At 59.4% G+C, this 23,093-nt stretch overlaps 1 protein-coding gene across 1 annotated transcript; it reads left to right on the top strand.

Moving 5' to 3' along the window:
* Positions 1–382: 382 nt before the first annotated feature.
* LOC104308969 (sodium-dependent proline transporter-like) lies at positions 383–19,298 on the top strand. Its single transcript, XM_054164857.1, has 15 exons — positions 383–460; positions 11,294–11,924; positions 13,485–13,616; positions 14,012–14,160; positions 14,571–14,620; positions 15,647–15,785; positions 15,867–16,001; positions 16,154–16,257; positions 16,893–17,017; positions 17,191–17,303; positions 17,473–17,607; positions 17,772–17,871; positions 18,226–18,344; positions 18,594–18,767; positions 19,167–19,298. Exons 1-15 carry the CDS (start codon positions 383–385, stop codon positions 19,296–19,298), a joined length of 2,316 nt encoding a protein of 771 aa, XP_054020832.1.
* The last annotated feature ends 3,795 nt before the right edge of the window (positions 19,299–23,093 follow it).

A 23,093-nucleotide genomic window follows, 5' to 3' on the forward strand; every position in this document is an offset into this window, starting at 1 on the left:
CCTGTTTCTTCCCTTCCTCTTCCCACACCGCCGCGAGTCCCGCGCTGCCTTTCGCTGTAAGTTGAAGCTCTGCCCTTCCTCCTTCCCCACATCTCCCCATTTCTCCTCCCGGCGAACAGCAGCTCGCAAGGGGAGGACCAAACCGTTTGCCCACTTCCAAAATGGCGGCCGGCGGCTAAAAAGAATGCAGTGCAGGGCGGGAAGGAGCGGCGCGGAGCGGCTGGCGGGAGCGGCGTACGGCGGCCGAGCTGGGGCAAAACATCCCTGTCCTCGAGAACAGAACCAGCGCAGTACCGTATGGCTCAGCGCAGCCCAGTATAATGCAGTGAAATGAGGCACAGTCCAGGACAGTCCAGCGGAGCACAACCCAGTACATCCCACTATGGACCTGTACAGCCTTGTACAGCCCAGTACGGACCAGTACAGCCCTGTACAGCCCAATATGCCCCAGTACATACCAGTATGGAGCAATACAGCCCAGTATGGCTCAGTACAGCCCAGTACAACACAGTACGGACCAGTACAGCCCAGTATATCCCAGCATGGAGCAATACAGCCCAGCATGGCTCAGTACAGCCCAGTACAACACAGTACGGACCAGTACAGCCCAGTACATCCCAGCATGGAGCAATACAGCCCAGCATGGCTCAGCACAGCCCAGTACAACACAGTATGCCCCAGTACAGCCCTGTACAACCTGGTATTGCTCAGTACAGCCCAGCACAACACAGTATGCCCCAGTACAGCCCTGTACAGCCCAGTATGGCTCAGTACAGCCCAGCATGGCTCAGTACAGCCCAGCACAACACAGTATGCCCCAGTACAGCCCTGTACAGCCCAGTATGGCTCAGTACAGCCCAGTACAACACAGTACGGACCAGTACAGCCCAGTATATCCCAGCATGGAGCAATACAGCCCAGCATGGCTCAGTACAGCCCAGTACAACACAGTACGGACCAGTACAGCCCAGTACATCCCAGCATGGAGCAATACAGCCCAGCATGGCTCAGCACAGCCCAGTACAACACAGTATGCCCCAGTACAGCCCTGTACAACCTGGTATTGCTCAGTACAGCCCAGCACAACACAGTATGCCCCAGTACAGCCCTGTACAGCCCAGTATGGCTCAGTACAGCCCAGCATGGCTCAGTACAGCCCAGCACAACACAGTATGCCCCAGTACAGCCCTGTACAGCCCAGTATGGCTCAGTACAGCCCAGCACAACACAGTATGCCCCAGTACAGCCCTGTACAGCCCAGTATGGCTCAGTACAGCCCAGCATGGCTCAGTACAGCCCAGCACAACACAGTATGCCCCAGTACAGCCCTGTACAGCCCAGCATGGCTCAGTACAGCCCAGTACAACACAGTATGCCCCAGTACAGCCCTGTACAGCCCAGTATGGCTCAGTACAGCCCAGCATGGCTCAGTACAGCCCAGCACAACACAGTATGCCCCAGTACAGCCCTGTACAGCCCAGCATGGCTCAGTACAGCCCAGTACAACACAGTATGCCCCAGTACAGCCCTGTACAGCCCAGTATGGCTCAGTACAGCCCAGTACAACACAGTACGTCCCAGTACAGCCCTGTACAGCCCAGTATGGCTCAGTACAGCCCAGCACAACACAGTATGCCCCAGTACAGCCCTGTACAGCCCAGCATGGCTCAGTACAGCCCAGCACAACACAGTATGCCCCAGTACAGCCCTGTACAGCCCAGTATGGCTCAGCACAGCCCAGCACAACACAGTATGCCCCAGTACAGCCCTGTACAGCCCAGTATGGCTCAGTACAGCCCAGTACAACACAGTATGCCCCAGTACAGCCCTGTACAGCCCAGCATGGCTCAGTACAGCCCAGCACAACACAGTATGCCCCAGTACAGCCCTGTACAGCCCAGCATGGCTCAGTACAGCCCAGCACAACACAGTATGCCCCAGTACAGCCCTGTACAGCCCAGCATGGCTCAGTACAGCCCAGTACAACACAGTATGCCCCAGTACAGCCCTGTACAGCCCAGTATGGCTCAGTACAGCCCAGTACAACACAGTATGCCCCAGTACAGCCCTGTACAGCCCAGTATGGCTCAGTACAGCCCAGCACAACACAGTATGCCCCAGTACAGACCTGTATAACCTGGTATTGCTCAGTACAGCCCAGTACAACACAGTATGCCCCAGTACAGCCCTGTACAGCCCAGTATGGCTCAGTACAGCCCAGTACAACACAGTATGCCCCAGTACAGCCCTGTACAGCCCAGTATGGCTCAGTACAGCCCAGTACAACACAGTATGCCCCAGTACAGCCCTGTACAACCTGGTATTGCTCAGTACAGCCCAGTACAACACAGTATGCCCCAGTACAGCCCTGTACAGCCCAGCATGGCTCAGTACAGCCCAGTACAACACAGTATGCCCCAGTACAGCCCTGTACAGCCCAGTATGGCTCAGTACAGCCCAGTACAACACAGTATGTCCCAGTACAGCCCTGTACAGCCCAGCATGGCTCAGTACAGCCCAGCACAACACAGTATGCCCCAGTACAGCCCTGTACAGCCCAGCATGGCTCAGTACAGCCCAGTACAACACAGTATTGCCCCAGTACAGCCCTGTACAACCTGGTATTGCTCAGTACAGCCCAGTACAACACAGTATGCCCCAGTACAGCCCTGTACAGCCCAGCATGGCTCAGTACAGCCCAGTACAACACAGTATGCCCCAGTACAGCCCTGTACAGCCCAGTATGGCTCAGTACAGCCCAGCACAACACAGTATGCCCCAGTACAGCCCTGTACAGCCCAGTATGGCTCAGTACAGCCCAGTACAACACAGTATGCCCCAGTACAGCCCTGTACAGCCCAGTATGGCTCAGTACAGCCCAGCACAACACAGTATGTCCCAGTACAGCCCTGTACAGCCCAGTATGGCTCAGTACAGCCCAGTACAACACAGTATGCCCCAGTACAGCCCTGTACAGCCCTGTATGGCTCAGTACAGCCCAGTACAACACAGTATGCCCCAGTACAGCCCTGTACAACCTGGTATTGCTCAGTACAGCCCAGTACAACACAGTATGCCCCAGTACAGCCCTGTACAGCCCAGCATGGCTCAGTACAGCCCAGCACAACACAGTATGCCCCAGTACAGCCCTGTACAGCCCAGCATGGCTCAGTACAGCCCAGTACAACACAGTATGTCCCAGTACAGCCCTGTACAGCCCAGTATGGCTCAGTACAGCCCAGTACAACACAGTATGCCCCAGTACAGCCCTGTACAGCCCAGTATGGCTCAGTACAGCCCAGTACAACACAGTATGCACCAGTACAGCCCTGTACAGCCCAGCATGGCGCAGTACAGCCCAGTACAACACAGTATGCCCCAGTACAGCCCTGTACAGCCCAGCATGGCTCAGTACAGCCCAGTACAACACAGTATGCCCCAGTACAGCCCTGTACAGCCCAGTATGGCTCAGTACAGCCCAGTACAACACAGTATGCCCCAGTACAGCCCTGTACAGCCCAGCATGGCTCAGTACAGCCCAGCACAACACAGTATGCCCCAGTACAGTCCTGTACAGTCCAGTATGGCTCAGTACAGCCCAGTACAACACAGTATGTCCCAGTGCAGCCCTGTACAGCCCAGTATGGCTCAGTACAGCCCAGCACAACACAGTATGCCCCAGTACAGCCCTGTACAGCCCAGTATGGCTCAGTACAGCCCAGTACAACACAGTACGGACCAGTACAGCCCAGTATATCCCAGCATGGAGCAATACAGCCCAGCATGGCTCAGTACAGCCCAGTACAACACAGTACGGACCAGTACAGCCCAGTACATCCCAGCATGGAGCAATACAGCCCAGCATGGCTCAGCACAGCCCAGTACAACACAGTACGGACCAGTACAGCCCAGTACATCCCAGCATGGAGCAATACAGCCCAGCATGGCTCAGCACAGCCCAGTACAACACAGTATGCCCCAGTACAGCCCTGTACAACCTGGTATTGCTCAGTACAGCCCAGCACAACACAGTATGCCCCAGTACAGCCCTGTACAGCCCAGTATGGCTCAGTACAGCCCAGCATGGCTCAGTACAGCCCAGCACAACACAGTATGCCCCAGTACAGCCCTGTACAGCCCAGTATGGCTCAGTACAGCCCAGCACAACACAGTATGCCCCAGTACAGCCCTGTACAGCCCAGTATGGCTCAGTACAGCCCAGCATGGCTCAGTACAGCCCAGCACAACACAGTATGCCCCAGTACAGCCCTGTACAGCCCAGCATGGCTCAGTACAGCCCAGTACAACACAGTATGCCCCAGTACAGCCCTGTACAGCCCAGTATGGCTCAGTACAGCCCAGCATGGCTCAGTACAGCCCAGCACAACACAGTATGCCCCAGTACAGCCCTGTACAGCCCAGCATGGCTCAGTACAGCCCAGTACAACACAGTATGCCCAGTACAGCCCTGTACAGCCCAGTATGGCTCAGTACAGCCCAGTACAACACAGTACGTCCCAGTACAGCCCTGTACAGCCCAGTATGGCTCAGTACAGCCCAGCACAACACAGTATGCCCCAGTACAGCCCTGTACAGCCCTGTATGGCTCAGTACAGCCCAGCACAACACAGTATGCCCCAGTACAGCCCTGTACAGCCCAGCATGGCTCAGTACAGCCCAGTACAACACAGTATGCCCCAGTACAGCCCTGTACAGCCCAGTATGGCTCAGTACAGCCCAGTACAACACAGTATGCCCCAGTACAGCCCTGTACAGCCCAGCATGGCTCAGTACAGCCCAGCACAACACAGTATGCCCCAGTACAGCCCTGTACAGCCCAGCATGGCTCAGTACAGCCCAGCACAACACAGTATGCCCCAGTACAGCCCTGTACAGCCCAGCATGGCTCAGTACAGCCCAGTACAACACAGTATGCCCCAGTACAGCCCTGTACAGCCCAGTATGGCTCAGTACAGCCCAGTACAACACAGTATGCCCCAGTACAGCCCTGTACAGCCCAGTATGGCTCAGTACAGCCCAGCACAACACAGTATGCCCCAGTACAGCCCTGTACAGCCCAGCATGGCTCAGTACAGCCCAGCACAACACAGTATGCCCCAGTACAGCCCTGTACAGCCCAGTATGGCTCAGTACAGCCCAGTACAACACAGTATGCCCCAGTACAGCCCTGTACAACCTGGTATTGCTCAGTACAGCCCAGTACAACACAGTATGCCCCAGTACAGCCCTGTACAGCCCAGCATGGCTCAGTACAGCCCAGTACAACACAGTATGCCCCAGTACAGCCCTGTACAGCCCAGTATGGCTCAGTACAGCCCAGTACAACACAGTATGTCCCAGTACAGCCCTGTACAGCCCAGCATGGCTCAGTACAGCCCAGCACAACACAGTATGCCCCAGTACAGCCCTGTACAGCCCAGCATGGCTCAGTACAGCCCAGTACAACACAGTATGCCCCAGTACAGCCCTGTACAACCTGGTATTGCTCAGTACAGCCCAGTACAACACAGTATGCCCCAGTACAGCCCTGTACAGCCCAGCATGGCTCAGTACAGCCCAGTACAACACAGTATGCCCCAGTACAGCCCTGTACAGCCCAGTATGGCTCAGTACAGCCCAGCACAACACAGTATGCCCCAGTACAGCCCTGTACAGCCCAGTATGGCTCAGTACAGCCCAGTACAACACAGTATGCCCCAGTACAGCCCTGTACAGCCCAGTATGGCTCAGTACAGCCCAGCACAACACAGTATGTCCCAGTACAGCCCTGTACAGCCCAGTATGGCTCAGTACAGCCCAGTACAACACAGTATGCCCCAGTACAGCCCTGTACAGCCCTGTATGGCTCAGTACAGCCCAGCACAACACAGTATGCCCCAGTACAGCCCTGTACAGCCCAGCATGGCTCAGTACAGCCCAGTACAACACAGTATGCCCCAGTACAGCCCTGTACAACCTGGTATTGCTCAGTACAGCCACAGTACAACACAGTATGCCCCAGTACAGCCCTGTACAGCCCAGCATGGCTCAGTACAGCCCAGCACAACACAGTATGCCCCAGTACAGCCCTGTACAGCCCAGCATGGCTCAGTACAGCCCAGTACAACACAGTATGTCCCAGTACAGCCCTGTACAGCCCAGTATGGCTCAGTACAGCCCAGTACAACTCAGTATGCCCCAGTACAGCCCTGTACAGCCCAGTATGGCTCAGTACAGCCCAGTACAACACAGTATGCCCCAGTACAGCCCTGTACAGCCCAGCATGGCTCAGTACAGCCCAGTACAACACAGTATGCCCCAGTACAGCCCTGTACAGCCCAGCATGGCTCAGTACAGCCCAGTACAACACAGTATGCCCCAGTACAGCCCTGTACAGCCCAGTATGGCTCAGTACAGCCCAGTACAACACAGTATGCCCCAGTACAGCCCTGTACAGCCCAGCATGGCTCAGTACAGCCCAGCACAACACAGTATGCCCCAGTACAGTCCTGTACAGTCCAGTATGGCTCAGTACAGCCCAGTACAACACAGTATGTCCCAGTGCAGCCCTGTACAGCCCAGTATGGCTCAGTACAGCCCAGCACAACACAGTATGCCCCAGTACAGCCCTGTACAGCCCAGTATGGCTCAGTACAGCCCAGCACAACACAGTATGCCCCAGTACTGACCTGTATAACCTGGTATTGCTCAGTACAGCCCAGTACAACACAGTATGCCCCAGTACAGCCCTGTACAGCCCAGCATGGCTCAGTACAGCCCAGCACAACACAGTATGCCCCAGTACAGCCCTGTACAGCCCAGTATGGCTCAGTACAGCCCAGAACAACACAGTATGCCCCAGTACAGACCTGTATAACCTGGTATTGCTCAGTACAGCCCTGTACAACACAGTATGCCCCAGTACAGCCCAGGACATCCCAGTATGGAGCAATACAGCTGAGGCAGTGGAGGAACCGCAACGGAAGCTTCAGGTCCTGCACCCTGAGAGCTGAACCAGCAACCAACACTTTGGTCTCCAGAAGGGCCCAGAGCAGATGTGGTGGCCCAAGGTGGCTGCTCACAGCTCAGCTTCTCCAGGGCCAAGTCTTAGGGACCGGTCTTGATCAATGTCTCCACCACTGAGCTGGGTGTGGGCTGGAGGCTCCCTCAGGCAGGTTGCAGATGGCACCAAGCTGGGTGGGAGCTGAGCTGCTGGAGGGGCAGGAGGGAGCTACAGAGGGCTCTGGAGCCATGGGGGAGGCCAATGGGATGAGGGCACTAAGGACAAGGACTAGGACCTGACCCTGGGCCACAGCAAGGCCAGGAAGGCTCCAGGCTGGGGGCAGAGGGGCTGGGAAGTGCCTGGTGGGAAAGGCCCTGGGGGGTTGGTGGCAGAGGCTGGAGAGGAGCCAGGGGGTGCCCAGGGGGGCAAGGAGGGCAGCAGCAGCCTGGGCTGGAGCAGCAATGGTGTGGGCAGCAGGAGCAGGGCAGGGATTGTATCCCTGGGCTGGGCACTGGGGAGCCCACAGCTGCAAGCCTGGGGGCAGGGTTGGGCTCTCCCTGCCAGGGGGACCTTGAGGGCTGGGGCAGGGCTGGGGCAGGGCAAGGAAGCTGGGGAGGGGTCTGGGGAAGGAGGAGAAGGCTGTGGAGAAGTTGTGAGGAGCAGCTGAGGGAGCTGGGGGGGTTGAGGCTGCAGCAGAGGAGGCTGAGGGGAGACCTTGTGGCTCTCTGCAGCTCCCTGAGAGCAGCTTGCAGCCAGCTGGGGCTCAAGGGCTGCTCCTGAGGGCTGGGCCAAGAGGAGATGGCCTCAGGTTGTGGCAGGGGAGGTTGAGCTTGGCCCTGAGGAGCAATTGGTGCCCCTTGAGGGGTGCCCAGGCCTGTGGCAGGCTGCCCAGGGCAGGGGTGGAGTGCCCATGGCTGGAGGGGTTGGGAAGCTGTGGTGCTGAGGGCCATGGGGTGCTGGTGCTGGGGCAGTGCTGAGGCCATGCTTGGACTCCATCACCTTGGAGATCTCCTCCAACTGAACCCATTCCATGACTCCATGAACAGAAGCTCCTGAAGCAACTTTGGTTTGCTTTCTGGGGGCTGTCTCAGCTCAGCCCTGAGCTCCCAGGTGGAACCTGGTGGCTCCCAACGGTTGGGATGAGGCAGCTTGGTGGCACAGAGGAGAACATCAAATAAGGTCCAAGCCCAGGGAGCCACCACCAGCAGGAGACCTTCCAGTCCACCCAGGGTTGGCTCAGTGCTGGCTGGAGATGCAGCATTGCTCAGCCTCAGGAAGTTTGAGGTTGGTTGCTTTGGTTTCCTTCCAAAACTTACCTCTCACAAGAGCTTGTCTTGGGCTTGGGCTGGAGAGAAGGAGGAGGAGGCCCTGCAGATGTTTTGAGGCCAGGAGATGAAGCCACATCCTCCTGAAAGTAACCAACTGCTCCACCATTTATTCCTTCTCCAGATGAGTAAAAGAAAACATAGAGTAGAAGAGCTTCAGGTGCAAACAAGGAGTAAAGCTCAGGTCACCAAGGAGAAGAACTTGAGGGTGAAGAGCTATGGACAGGCCTCAGAAGGACACCAAGGAGAACTTGAGGGTGAAGAGCTATGGACAGGCCTCAGAAGGACACCAAGGAGAAGAACTTGAGGGTGAAGAGCTATGGACAGGGCTCAGAAGGACACCAAGGAGAAGAACTTGAGGGTGAAGAGCTATGGACAGGCCTCAGAAGGACACCAAGGAGAACTTGAGGGTGAAGAGCTATGGAGAGGCCTCAGAAGGACACCAAGGAGAAGAACTTGAGGGTGAAGAGCTATGGACAGGGCTCAGAAGGACACCAAGGAGAACTTGAGGCTCTCCCCATCCTTCTGGTGAAGAACTTCTCCATGACCTAGGAAGATGACTTTAACCCAACCCATCCCATGACTCCATGACTTTTGAAGGTCCTTCCAACCCAAAACATTCCATGACCTTGGAATGTGCCTTCAATCCAGCCTATTCCATGATATCATGACCTCTGAAGGTCCCTTCCCACCCAAACCCTTCCATGACTCCATCACCTTTGAAGGTCATTCCAACCCAACCCTTTCCATGACTCCATGAAAACAGGTCCCACCAGAAGCTTGGTGCTGACCAGGACCACCCCACTGCAGGACCCATAGCTCTGGGTTGACCAACAAGTCAAGGTTGCCCCATCCTTTGAACTTCTTCTCCCCTTCTCCTCTCTCCCCTTCTCCTCCTTCTCCTTCCTCCCCTTCTCCTCCTCCTCCTTCCTCCCCTTCTCCTCCTTTCTCCTTCCTCCCCTTCTCCTCCTTTCTCCTTCCTCCCCTTCTCCTCCTTTCTCCTTCCTCCCCTTCTCCTCCTTTCTCCTTCCTCCCCTTCTCCTCCTTTCTCCTTCCTCCCCTTCTCCTCCTTTCTCCTTCTCCTCCTTCTCCTCCTTTCTCCTTCTCCTCCTTCTTTCTCCTTCTCCTCCTTCTTTCTCCTTCTCCTCCTTTCTCCTTCCTCCCCTTCTCCTCCTTTCTCCTTCCCCTCCTTCTCCTCCTTTCTCCTTCTCCTCCTTCTTTCTCCTTCTCCTCCTTCTTTCTCCTTCTCCTCCTTTCTCCTTCTCCTCCTTCTCCTTTCTCCTTCTCCTCCTTTCTCCTTTTTCTCCTTCCCTGTCCCCTTCTCCTTCTTCTCCTCCTCCTCTCCTCCTCCTTCTCTCCTTCTCCTTGAACCATCAGGTCTGAAGCTGTGGCTTCTGAGAGGCCTTTGGAGGATCTCATTTCAGCAGCTCCCAGACCTTGCCTTGGGGTGGAGCTGCAGGTGGCACAGGGGAGCAAAGTTTGTCACTTTCTGTCCCTCCCTCCTCCTGATGCCACCCAGCAGGAAATGCCGGGCTCAGGGCACCTCTGCATGCCAGGGCCACCAACCACCACCAGCAGCACCCCAACAGAGGCCAAGGTAGGACCTGAGGGACTTTTATCTCCTTGACCTTGCTTGTCCCCCATGCTGCAGGACCTCCCATCTGGAGGTCATCATTCCCAGCCCCATTCCAGCCAGGAAGCCACTTGCAGGGAGCCATGGGTGTGGTGGGTGGGGGGCACCAGAGCTTCTTCAAGGGGTTCTGGGTCACCACAGCTTCTCCAGCTGCTTCTGGGTCACCAGGGCTTCTCCAATGGGTTCTGGGTCACAAGAGCTTCTCCAGCTGCTTCTGGGTCACCAGGGCTTCTCCAATGGGTTCTGGGTCACCAGAGCTTCTCCAGGTGCTTTTGGGTCACCAGAGCTTGTCCAGGGGGTTCTGGGTCACCAGAGCTTCTCCAGGTGCTTTTGGGTCACCAGAGCTTCTCCAGGTGCTTTTGGGTCAGCAGAGCTTGTCCAGGGAGTCCTGGGTCACCAGAGCTTCTCCAAGAGGTTCTGGGTCTCCAGAGCTTCTCCAGGTGCTTTTGGGTCACCAGAGCTTGTCCAGGGGGTCCTGGGTCACCAGAGCTTCTCCAGGTGCTTTTGGGTCACCAGGGCTTCTCCAATGGGTTCTGGGTCACCAGAGCTTCTCCAGCTGCTTCTGGGTCACCAGGGCTTCTCCAATGGGTTCTGGGTCACAAGAGCTTCTCCAGCTGCTTCTGGGTCACCAGGGCTTCTCCAATGGGTTCTGGGTCACCAGAGCTTGTCCAGGTGCTTTTGGGTCACCAGAGCTTGTCCAGGGGGTTCTGGGTCACCAGGGCTTCTCCAGGTGCTTTTGGGTCACCAGAGCTTGTCCAGGGGGTTCTGGGTCACCAGAGCTTCTCCAGGTGCTTTTGGGTCTCCAGAGCTTCTCCAGGTGCTTTTGGGTCACCAAAGCTTGTCCAGGGGGTCCTGGGTCACCAGAGCTTCTCCAAGAGGTTCTGGGTCACCAGAGCTTCTCCAGGTGCTTTTGGGTCACCAGAGCCTCTCCATGGGGTGCTGGTGCCCTGGGGCTCTGCTGGGGCCATGCTTGGCCTCCATCACCTTCAAGGTCTTCTACAATCCAACCTGTTCCATGATCTACCTGGTGCAGGGTTTAGGTTCTCCTATGTCCATCACCCACCAGGAGGGGTGGGGGAAAGCCAGCTGGGGACTTCCACACTATGAGAGGACCTCCTGGATCAATCCACCCAAAGCTGGAGCCTAGAGAGGACTATGGAGCTCTGGACCACCATGGGCCCACTATGGGCTTCCTCTGGGCAGGATTCTGGAAGAGCTCCAAAGGCCATTGAGGAACCAAGATGGTTTTTCATGGCCACCTTGGCCAAGGAACCTTGGAGAGGTTTTGAGGATGCAACCAACTGGTTCCTGATGACTCCCTTCCATCCACAGGTCAACATCTTCCAGATGGATGGTCCAAAGGCCTCTCCTGAGGTGAACATCTTCCAGATGGATGGTCCAAAGGCCTCTCCTGAGGTGAACATCTTCCAGCTGGAAGGTCCAAAGGCCTCTCCTGAGGTGAACATCTTCCAGCTGGATGCTCCAACCACCTCTCCAGGGGTCAACATCTTCCAGCTGGATGCTCCAACCACCTCTCCAGGGGTCAACATCTTCCAGCTGGATGCTCCAACCACCTCTCCAGGGGTCAACATCTTCCAGCTGGATGCTCCAACCACCTCTCCAGAGGTCAACATCTTCCAGCTGGATGCTCCAACCACCTCTCCAGGGGTCAACATCTTCCAGCTGGATGCTCCAACCACCTCTCCAGGGGTCAACATCTTCCAGCTGGATGCTCCAACCACCTCTCCACCATTCCACACCTCCCAGCTGGAAGGTCCTACTGCTGGCCCCACCAACCAGCCCTGGCCAGGACCACAACCCCAAGCTGATGAGATCTTGGCCTCCAGCCCACCACAGATGACCAGTGCTGGAAGATGCCAGGTGCTGGTCACCACCCTGGGCCACGTCCTGGGGCTGGGCACCATCTGGCGCTTCCCCTACCTGTGCTACCGCAATGGAGGAGGTGAGGCCCTGCTGGAGGTCCAGGTGGGTGGAGGAGGACCTCTAGGAACTGCTCCAACCTCCAGAGGGCAAGCCAAGAGCACTAGGAGATGGGGAGGGACAAAATGGTGGTGCCTAAGGGGCTGTCTTCTCCAAGAGCTGGGTGGGGTTTGGGGTGGGGGTCTTGTGGTGCTCAGCTGGAGACCACTACATGAATTCCACCATGAGGACCACAGAGAAGGTTGCAGCCTCCCCTGGGGCTTCTGGGGGATGTCTTCTGGGGTTGGGCCATGCAGGCCAGAGGTGTGGTTGGCTCTAGGGTGAGGTTGGAGCAGCCTTCAGCTCCAGCCTGTCATGGAATGAGTTGGGATGGGTTGGGTTGGAGAAGAGCTCCAAGGTGATGGAGGCCAACCATGGAGCCCAGCACTGCCCCAGCACCACAGCTTCCCAACCCCTCCAGCCATGGGCACTCCACCACTGCCCTGGGCAGCCTGCCACAGGCCTGGGCACCCCTCAAGGGGCACCAATTGCTCCTCAGGGCCAAGCTCAACCTCCCCTGCCACAACCTGAGGCCATCTCCTCTTGGCCCAGCCCTCAGGAGCAGCCCTTGAGCCCCAGCTGGCTGCAAGCTGCTCTCAGGGAGCTGCAGAGAGCCACAAGGTCTCCCCTCAGCCTCCTCTGCTGCAGCCTCAACCCCCCCAGCTCCCTCAGCTGCTCCTCACAACTTCTCCACAGCCTTCTCCTCCTTCCCCAGACCCCTCCCCAGCTTCCTTGCCCTGCTCTGGCCCTGCCCCAGCCCTCAAGGACCTTCTTGGAGCAAGGACCTCATTTCTCCTCCCCTGTCTGCTCCTCAGGATGGAGGAGAGGCCTCCCCAGGAGGGTCCTGAGGCAGCCCCACCTCAGGACATAGCATCTGCAGCACCCAACCCAGCTCTGCCCCAAGGGACAAAGCTCAGCAGAGCCCTGCCCAGGGACTTCCCATCCAGGAGCTTCCCAGAACTGCTCAAAGGTCCTATGGATGGGAGCCAGCAGAGAGCCTTGGAACAGCTCCAGCAGGGACCAAGGAGGGCAGCAGCAGCCTGGGCAGCAGCAGCAATGGTGTGGGCAGCAGGAGCAGGGCAGGGATTTGCCCCTGGGCTGGGCACTGGGGAGCCCACAGCTGCAAGCCTGGGGGCAGGGTTGGGCTCTCCCTGCCAGAAGGGATGAGGACCCCAGGTCCCTGAGTATCCCATGGGCTGAAGATCCTTCATCCATGACCATCTCCTGGGATGAGATTCTCTCAGCCACAACCAACCCATGGGATGAGGATCCCTCACCTATGACCTTCCCACATCCCTGAGGACCTCTCAGCATCTCTACCCACTCCCAAGCCCCTGAGATCCCAGCAGCTCCCACCTCAACCTCCCACTCTTGGCCTCCTCCTCCTCCATGGGGAAGGTCCTCCTCGGATGGCTGCAACCTCTCCTGCTCTGCTTGGTATCCTCCTTGGCCACCCATCCCCCACCCATGGCTCTAAGCCCTGAAGATGTGAGCTCCAGAAGGTGGTGCTGCTCAACTTGACTTCTCCTTCCTTCCTCCCAAGGAGTCTTCTTCATCCCTTACCTCCTGCTGCTGCTCCTGGTGGGGTTGCCTCTGTTCCTGATGGAACTGAGCTTGGGACACTATGGAGCTGCTGGACCCATCACAGTCTGGAAGTGTTGTCCTCTCCTGAAAGGTAGGGTTGGGGCTGGGAACACTTCTCCTGCCTGGTCCTGCAGCTGCTGGGGCCACCAGGAGCTACCTGGGGCCACCTGCGGTGGTTGGTTGGTTGGTCATGATGGAAGATGGTCTTGGTGGAAAGTTGGTCATGCTTGAAGGTTGGCCATGGTGCAAGATGGTCATGGTGGAAGGTTGGCCATGGAGGGAGGTTGGCCATGGAGGGAGGTTGGCCATGGTGGAAGGTTGGCTATGGTGCAAGATGGTCATGGTGGAAGGTTGGCCATGGTGGAAGGCTGGCCATGGGGATTGGTAGGTTAACCATGGTGGTTGGTAGGTTGATTGTGGTGGTAGGTCAGGACCAGAGGTCCATGTGGGGTTGACCCTTTTCTGACTCCCCCCCTCCTGCTGCAGGCGTTGGTGTGGCCATGCTGGTGGTGGCCTCCTTGGTGTCCCTCTACTCCAATGTCATCCTGGCTTGGGCTCTCTTCTACCTGGGCTCCTCCTTCCAGAACCCTCTGCCCTGGGCCTGTGGTGCTCCAGGGGCCGTGGACAGCTGCCAGGTTGGTGCTTGGACCTCCCCCAGCCTTGTGGAACCTGGTCTGGAGGGCAGGACCTCACCCCAGGAGGAGCAGGCTGGGGTCTGGGAAGGATCAAGATGATCCTGGGGAGGTCTAACCCCCGTGGAGATGTCTCCATCTCCATCCTCACCTCATGACTGTGAGGTTGTCCTCAACAGGGACACCCCAAGGTGGATCTGGAGAGGATCAAGATGATCCTAGGGAGGTTTAACCCCCGTGGAGATGTCTCCATCTCCATCCTCACGTCCTGGCTGTGGCAGGTGGTCTCCTGTGGGAGCAGCTTGGCCTGCAGGGGATGGGAGGGGGTTTGGGTGGAGCTGGTGGCCACGAGGGCCCCCAGGGCTGGTGGCAGTGGTGGAGGTGGTGACCTGCCAGGGGTTGTTGTGCTGCAGAACGCCTCGGAGAGGACAGCAGGGCCCAGCGCCAGTGAGGTCTTCTGGAAGTAAGTCCCTGGGTGGGACCCTTGGGCTGTGGCTGGAGGCCCAACCAGGCTCCAGCTCCCCAGGTCCACCTCAAAGCTCACAGCTGGGTTGGGAAGGACTGTCAGAGGTCACATCAGGGTTAGAAAGGCTCTCCAAAGGTGACACTGGGACCTTCAACCAGAGCAGGTTGCTCAGAGCTCCCAGTGGGGCTCTGGAATGACCTGGAATGGTCCCAGGGCTGGAGCAGCTCCAACCTCCCAAGGGCAATCCCAGGAGACTCCATCAAAGAGCTTGGAGCCCAACCTCAGTCACCTTCTGTCCTTCTTGGGAGTCTCCAGCCTGGCACTGGAGCAACCACAATGTCCCCAAGATGCTGAGGGGTGGTCAGGGAATGGGTTGGGAGAGAGCTCCAAGGGGATGGAGGCCAACCATGGCCCCAGGGCACCACCACCCCATGGCCCTCAGCACCACAGCTCCACAGCTTCCCAACCCCTCCAGCCATGGGGACTCCACCCCTGCCCTGGACAGCCTGCCACAGGCCTGGGCACCCCTCAAGGGGCACCAATTGCTCCTCAGGGCCAAGCTCAACCTCCCCTGCCACAACCTGAGGCCATCTCCTCTTGGCCCAGCCCTCAGGAGCAGCCCTTGAGCCCCAGCTGGCTGCAAGCTGCTCTCAGGGAGCTGCAGAGAGCCACAAGGTCTCCCCTCAGCCTCCTCTGCTGCAGCCTCAACCCCCCCAGGGCCCTCAGCTGCTCCTCACAACTTCTCCACAGCCTTCTCCTCCTTCCCCAGACCCCTCCCCAGCTTCCTTGCCCTGCTCTGGCCCTGCCCCAGCCCTCAAGGTCTTTCAGGCAGGAGGGGACTTGAGGTGGTCCAGGGTGGACAATCCCTGCCCTGCTCCTGCTGCCCACCACCATTGCTGCTCCAGCCCAGGCTGCTGGTGGCCTCCTTGGGTGACCTCCAGGGTCAGAAAGTTTGGGTGAAGACCTTGTGGAGGTGGCCAAAGGTTGCTGAGCTCTTGCTGACCACCGTCCCCCACATCTCAGCCAGAAGGTCCTGGGGATGACTCCCAGCTCTGGCCTCGGTGCCCCTGGCCCTGTGCAGTGGCCTCTGGCCCTGTGCCTGCTGGTGGCCTGGGTCCTGGTCTTCTCCTGCACACTGAAGGGCATCAGAACCTCAGGCAAGGTGAGGAGCAACCCCCATGGGGACAACCAAAGGGCTTCCAGGGTGCTGGAGCCAGGCTGAGCCCCACTGTGTCTTTCCCAGGTGCTTTACTTCACAGCCACCTTCCCCTACCTGCTCCTCCTCATCCTCACCATCCGAGCAGCCACCTTGGAAGGGTCCCTTGGTGGGGTCCGCTTCTACCTCTCCTCAGACTGGAGCAGGCTGCAGAGGGCTCAGGTAGCTCCAACCCTGTGGTGGGAGGGTTCCATAAGGGCAACCCCCTGAAGTGGGCTTGGGGGAGCAGAGGGAGTGGGTTGGAGAAGACCTTCAGCCTTGGCTTGGAGGAGCCCTTCAGCTTCCTTCCCCAGTCCCAGACTGTTGTCCTGCAGGTGTGGAGCGATGCAGCCTCTCAGGTCTTCTACTCCTTGGGCATTGGCTTTGGGGGACTCCTCTCCATGGCCTCCTACAACTACTTGGACACCAATGTCATCAGGTGAGCAGCGGGCAGGACATGGGGCACCTGGGACACCCCAAGTTGGGTCTAGGAGGAGCAAGGTGGTGATGGAGAGGTCTAATCTCCATGGAGATGTCTCCATCTCCATCCTCACCTCATGGATGTGAAGTTGTCCTGAACAGGGACACTCCAAGTTAGAGCTGGGGAGGAGCAAGGTGATGATGAGGAGTTCTAGCCTCCATGGAGATGTCTCCATTTCCATCCCCACCCCATGGATGTGAAGGTCTCCTCAAGAGAGACACCCCAAGATGGATCTAGGGAGCAGCAAGCTGCTGATGGAGAGGTCTGACCCCTATGGGGATGTTTCCATCACCATCCTCATCTCATGGATGTGAAGATCTCCTCAAGAGGGACATCCCAAGATGGATCTGGGGAGGAGCAAGGAGATGATGGAGAGGTCTAACCCCCATGGAGATGTCTCCATCTCCATCCCCACCTCATGGATGTGAGGTCTGGGGAGGATCAAGGTGGTCATGGGGAGGTTTAAACCACGTGGAGATGTCTCCATCCTCACCTCATGGATTTGAGGTCTGGAGAGGATCAAAATGATCCTAGGGAGGTCTAACCCCCATCCTTAACCCCTGGCTGCGGGTCTGTGCTGCTCTCCTCAACAGGGACACCTTGGCCATCACCCTGGGGAGCTTCTGCAGCAGCTTCTTCTCAGGCTTTGCCATCTTCTCTGTGCTGGGCCACATGGCCTGGAGGAAGGAGGTCTCTGTGGGCAGCGTCCTTGACTCAGGTGTGGCCCTGGGCAGGAGGTCAGTGGTGTCCTGGTGGAGGACATCAGACCACAGAGCTTCAGCCAAGCTCACAGCCAAGCTTGGCCACCACCCTGCTGGGCTCCACCTGGCCCACCAGGACCTTCTGCAGACCTTCATCTCACCAGGACCTTCCTCCCCACCCCTGTCACAGGTCCTGGGTTGGTGTTTGTGGTGTACCCTGAGGTCCTCTCCATGCTGCCAGGCTCCCCTGTCTGGGCCATCATCTTCTTCTTGATGTTCCTCATGCTGGGAATGGAAACCTTGGTGAGTGTCACCTTGGGCAGCTCCAAGTCCCCTGGCCTGGGCAGGAAGGTGGCACCATGGGCATGGACCAGGATGGAGCTGGGCTGAAGAAGATGGGACAGGGATGGAGCCAAGGTGGAGGGAGAGGGATGGACCTGTGACACCCCCCCTGCTATCTGCCCTCCCTCAGCTGAGGACCATTGATGTCATCACCACCTCCATCCTGGAGCAGCTCCCAGCCCTGCGGGGCTGGAGGAGGAAGATTCTGCTGCTGGCTGCTCTCTGCTCCTGCTTCTACCTCCTGGGGCTCCTGCTGGTCACCCAGGTATGGGAGGTTCTTCTGAACCCTGCTGGGATGACCTGGGCCTGCTTCCTCTGCCCCCCAGCCTCTACCCAAGGCTGCAGGGGAGGCTGAGTGGACCCTGGAGCTGATGGTGATGTCCACCCCTGGCCTGAGCCATGGCAACCTTGTCCCTGCCCTCCACCCAGGGTGGGATCTTCTGGCTGACCCTGCTGGACACCTTCAGCACCAGCTTTGGGCTGCTCCTGGTCACCATCTCCATGTGCTTGGGAATTGCCTTCTGCTATGGTGAGTGGAGCTGGGGGGGGCCTGGACCAGCTTGGAGCCACCCCTGGGGGAACTGGGACACTACCACCAGTGGGGTGGTTGTGGCCCAGAACAACTCTTGGCTGCCACCAGGCCAAGGTTTGGTGCTCCTGGGACTCGTGGCCAAGCTCCTCCCCAGAGCTTGGAGTTGGGGTGGGGCAGGAGTGAGCCATGAGGACATCCCTGTCCCACCTTGGCTCCATCCCTGTCCCTCCACCCTGGCTCCATCCCTGTGCCACCATGGTTCCATGGCCATCCCACCTTGGCTCCATCCCCTTCACACCCCCCTGGCTCCACCCTCGGCTGTGGTTTTACCTCCCCTTGGCCTCCCTGCAGGTGTCACTGAGTTCTGCCGGGACATCAGAGCCATGATCTGCAGATGTCCTCCTTGGTGCAGCCACATCTTGGCCTACTTCAGGCTCTGCTGGCCCTTCCTCACTCCCTGCACCCTCCTGGTGAGCACCAAGCACCCACCTGGGGCTGGGGGTGGAGGGCAAAAACTCTCCTGTCCCACCACCACCTCTCCTTCTCCTCCTAGAGGACTTCCCTGCTCCTGCTGCCCTCCCAAGCCTCCCTGTGGTTGCTGCAGGGACTTTGAGGTGGCCTTGAATGTCCTTGTGGTGCCCAAGGTGGCCAAGCCCCACCTCTGGTCAGGCCAGGGGGGTGTGGTGGTACACCTGGGTCCTGTCCTCTCTGACCACCAGTTTGCCCTGATCTACATCCTCCTGGACCTGCCCAGCCTGGCCCTGAGCTATGGCAGCTCCAAGGAACCAGCCTGGGCCACCAGCCTGGGGGTCTGCATCAACCTCCTGACCTGCCTGCAGCTCCCCCTCTGGGCCACCCTGGCCCTGAGCCAACAGTCAGGGACCCTGAGCCAGGTGAGTGTGGGAGGTGGGGTGGGGACAGGGGGACAGGGATGAGGACAGGGAGGGGAGGCATGGAGGGGGCTGGGGGCAGGGATGGGGTGATGGGGGCAGGGATGGGGATGAGGGGACAGGATGGGGGCAGGGGGACAGGGATGGGGACAAGGGGACAGGGATGGGGACAAGGGGCCAGAAGGTGACCTGTGGGAGACACCAAGGCTGGAGCAAAGATGCTGGAGGCCCTCAAGAGAGAAGCAGAGCTGAAGCCATGAGGGCGGGGGAGGAGAGGTTTGGTTTGAAGCCTTCCATGGCCACGCCCAGGGATGCCTCTTCCCACCACCACCACCTTGCCCTCAGCCCAAGGAGGCTCAGGGGGGCACCTCCTGGAGCTCACCCTCAGCCCTTCCTCTCCAGCGCTTCCAGAAGGCCTCCAGGCCCCTGCGCTCCTGGAGGACAGCCAGGAGCCGGGGCACGGCCAGGGAGGTCACCACCAGCCCCTTCACCATCACCACCGCCAGCCCAGCCCAGGGCAGCAGCGAGGCCTGAGGCCCGGCCTGGAGGAGCTCAGGTACAAACAACAGGACGGAGCTGGAGCCACCAGGCTGGATGGGGCTCCAGCTGTGCCACCAGCACCAGCATTGCCCAGCTGCCCACTGGTGCCGGGGGCTGGGGACCACTGGTCCCAGGGCTGGGGCTGAATTCATCCCTGTCCTTCCGCCGCACCTCCCTGCCTGTGCCTCCACCACACCTCCCTGCCTTGCCTCCACTGCACCTCCCTCCCTGTGCCTCCACCACACCTCCCTCCCTGTGCCTCCCTCCCTGTGCCTCCGCTGCACCTCCCTGCCTGTGCCTCGGCCGCACCTCCCTGCCTTGCCTCCACCACACCTCCCTCCCTGTGCCTCCGCCGCACCTCCCTGCCTGTGCCTCCACCACACCTCCCTGCCTTGCCTCCACTGCACCTCCCTCCCTGTGCCTCCACCACACCTCCCTGCCTGTGCCTCCGCCGCACCTCCCTCCCTGTGCCTCCGCCGCACCTCCCTGCCTTGCCTCCCTCCACCACACCTCCCTCCCTGTGCCTCCCTCCCTCTCCTTCCACCACACCTCCCTCCCTGTGCCTCCCTCCCTCTCCTTCCACCGCACCTCCCTTCCTGTGCCTCCACCGCACCTCCCTCCCTTGCCTCCACCGCACCTCCCTTCCTGTGCCTCCACCGCACCTCCCTCCCTGTGCCTCCCTCCCTGCCCTTCCACCGCACCTCCCTCCCTCTCCTTCCACCACACCTCCCTCCCTCTCCTTCCACCACACCTCCCTCCCTGCCCTTCCACCGCACCTCCCTCCCTCTCCCTCCAGGAAACCTTCTGGAAGCCTCCCAAGATGTCTCCCAAGGAGACTTCCCCAGGAGCAGGACCTGCTGCCAAGGCCACCACTGCTCAGCCCTTCCCCTGGACAACTGGCAGCCCTGGGGAGCAGTGGTGTGGGGGTGGGGTAGTGCCTGGGGAGGGCAGCATGGACGGGGTTGGGAAGGACCTTCAGAGGTCACATCTGGGTTGGAAAGGATCTGGTTGAAAAGGCTCTCCAAAGGTCACGTCTGGACCTTCAACTACAGCAGGTTGCTCAGAGCTCCCAGCGGGGCTCTGGAATGACCTGGAATGGTTCCAGGGCTGGAGCAGCTCCAACCTCCCAAGGGCAACCCCAGGAGACTCCATCAAAGAGCTTGGAGCCCAACCTCAGTCACCTTCTGTCCTTCCTGGGAGTCTCCAGCCTGGCACTGGAGCAACCACAATGTCCCCAGGATGCTGAGGGGTGGTCAGGGATTGGGTTGGGAGAGAGCTCCAAGGGGATGGAGGCCAACCATGGCCCCAGGGCACCACCACCCCATGGCCCTCAGCACCACAACTCCACTGCCCTGGGCAGCCTGCCACAGGCCTGGGCACCCCTCAAGGGGCACCAATTGCTCCTCAGGGCCAAGCTCAACCTCCCCTGCCACAACCTGAGGCCATCTCCTCTTGGCCCAGTCCTCAGGAGCAGCCCTTGAGCCCCAGCTGGCTGCAAGCTGCTCTCAGGGGGCTGCTGAGAGCCACAAGGTCTCCCCTCAGCCTCTTCTGCTGCAGCCTCAACCCCCCCAGGGCCCTCAGCTGCTCCTCACAACTTCTCCACAGCCTTCTCCTCCTTCCCCAGACCCCTCCCCAGCTTCCTTGCCCTGCTCTGGCCCTGCCCCAGGCACAAGTTGCTGCTCCTCAACCTTCAGCCTCTGCTTCCCACTCCTGGGGGCTGAGCTTCTGCTTTTGGGGGGTGGTTTGGTTTGGTTTTTTTCATCTTCTATGATTCCTCCCCTGCCCAGGCCTTGAAGCAGAGGCAGAGAAGCTCCAAATTCTATCAACTTTGTATTTTTATTGGTTTTTTTTCCCCTGTTCTCCACCAAAAGACAGAAAATATCTATAGCTTTGATTTGGAGTTGGCCTTTTTGTCTTCTCCTCAATCACAACCTTGACACAACCTCCTCCCCCCTCATGCACCAAGGCCTTCAGCAAGCAGCTCCTGGAGGGCTCCTAGCACGTTCCTGGAAAGCTCCAAGCAAGTTTGTGGAGAGCTCCCAGCCCCAGCAGCTCCTCCTGGAGGGAGAGCTCCCAGCCCCAGCAGCTCCTCCTGGAGGGAGAGCTCCCAGCCCCAGCAGCTCCTCCTGGAGGGAGAGCTCCCAGCCCCAGCAGCTCCTCCTGGAGGGAGAGCTCCCAGCCCCAGCAGCTCCTCCTGGAGGGAGAGCTCCCAGCCCCAGCAGCTCCTCCTGGAGGGAGAGCTCCCAGCCCCAGCAGCTCCTCCTGGAGGGAGAGCTCCCAGCCCCAGCAGCTCCTCCTGGAGGGCTGCCCCCAGCCACCCATCCTTGGTTCTGCAGGCCCTTTGGTGACCACCTGTGGCCCAAAGCAAGCCACAAGTTGCTGCTCCCCAACCTTCAGCCTCCGATTCCCACCCTGGGGGCCGAGCTCGCGCTTTTGGTGGGAGGGGGACGGGGCCCTGCCGGCCAGAAGCAGCAGCAGAGGCCAGGGGCCGGGCAGCAGGGGCCGGCTGGGGGCCCCCAGGGGCCGGCTGGAGCCGTGGGGGGCCCATACCTGACTGTGCCAGGCGGTCCTTGGCGCCGTGGCACTGCAGCTGCTCCACCCTGCTGCAGAGCGAGGTCACCTTGGTGTGCAGCCTCTCCAGCTCGTAGGTGGAGCACTCCAGCTGCAAGGACAACCACAGGCACTCACCTGAGGGCCCCCCAGGAGCTGCCCACCACGGGGGGAAGGCACCTCTGGAGCTCAGCAGCTCTGCCCAGGGGCACCACGGCCGGGGGGGCTGGAAGCTCTCTACAGCCTCTCTGGGCAGCCTGCTCCAGGCCTCTCCAGCAGCCACCCTCCAAACAAGTTGCTCCTGCTGGCACCTCCTGGCTGCCACCTGCTGCCCCTTGCCCCTGGGCAGCACTCAGCAGATGCCAGCCCCAGGCTCTTGCCTCCCACAGCTGCTTGAGCTCTTGCTGAGCATTGCTCAGATCCCCTCTGGGGCTGCTCTGCTGCAGCCTCAGCAGTCCCCAGGGCCCTCAGCTGCTCCTCACAACTTCTCCAGACCCTCCCCCCCCCTTCCCCAGACCCCTCCCCACCTTTGCTGTCCTCCTCTGGCCCTCAGCCTCTCCCCAACCTCCCCTGGACTCTCCCCAGCACTTCCCAGGCTCTGCCCTGGGCAGCCCAGCCCTGGCCCCAGCCCTGCAGCTGTGGCCTCCCCAGGGCAGAGCAGAGGGGCAGCAGAACCTCCCTGCCCCTGCTGATGCCCACACTCTGCTCCATGCCCCCCAGGACACCTCTGGCTGCTCTTTTCCAGCCTGCTCCACCTCTTGAGCTCTGCTGCTCAGAGCTGCTGAGCAGTGAGCTTAAGAAGCTGGAGGAGGCTTCTGCAGCTGAAGCCAAGCCCAGCAGAGGTTGCAGCTGGTACCTGCTGGATCCTCTCCACCATCTCCATGACATGGATGTAGTCCAGGTAGACCAACCCTGCCACCTCCCAGTCCTGGATCAGGGAACTCCTCTCTGCTGGGGCCAGATCCTCCAGGAAGCCCTTCAGGTACTTGTAGTTCTCATTGATGATGGCATCTGAGGAGGACAAGGAGATGAAGGGCCAAGCAAACTCCCTCCTGCCACCTCCCCAGCCTTGGTGGCTAGGAGGCCAAGCTGCTGCTGGTGCCCTCAGGGAGAGGCCTGGAATGGTTGAGCATCACCAGACAGGGTCAGGGGGTGCCCAGCTTCCAGCCCCACCCTGACCTCAGCCCAGTGATGGCCACCAGGGGCATGGCCAAGAGGAACCCTCCCCTGCTAGGAGGA

This window comes from Dryobates pubescens, chromosome 10 (genome assembly GCF_014839835.1).
Source record: "Dryobates pubescens isolate bDryPub1 chromosome 10, bDryPub1.pri, whole genome shotgun sequence".
In the NCBI taxonomy this organism is placed as follows: Eukaryota; Metazoa; Chordata; class Aves; order Piciformes; family Picidae; genus Dryobates; species Dryobates pubescens.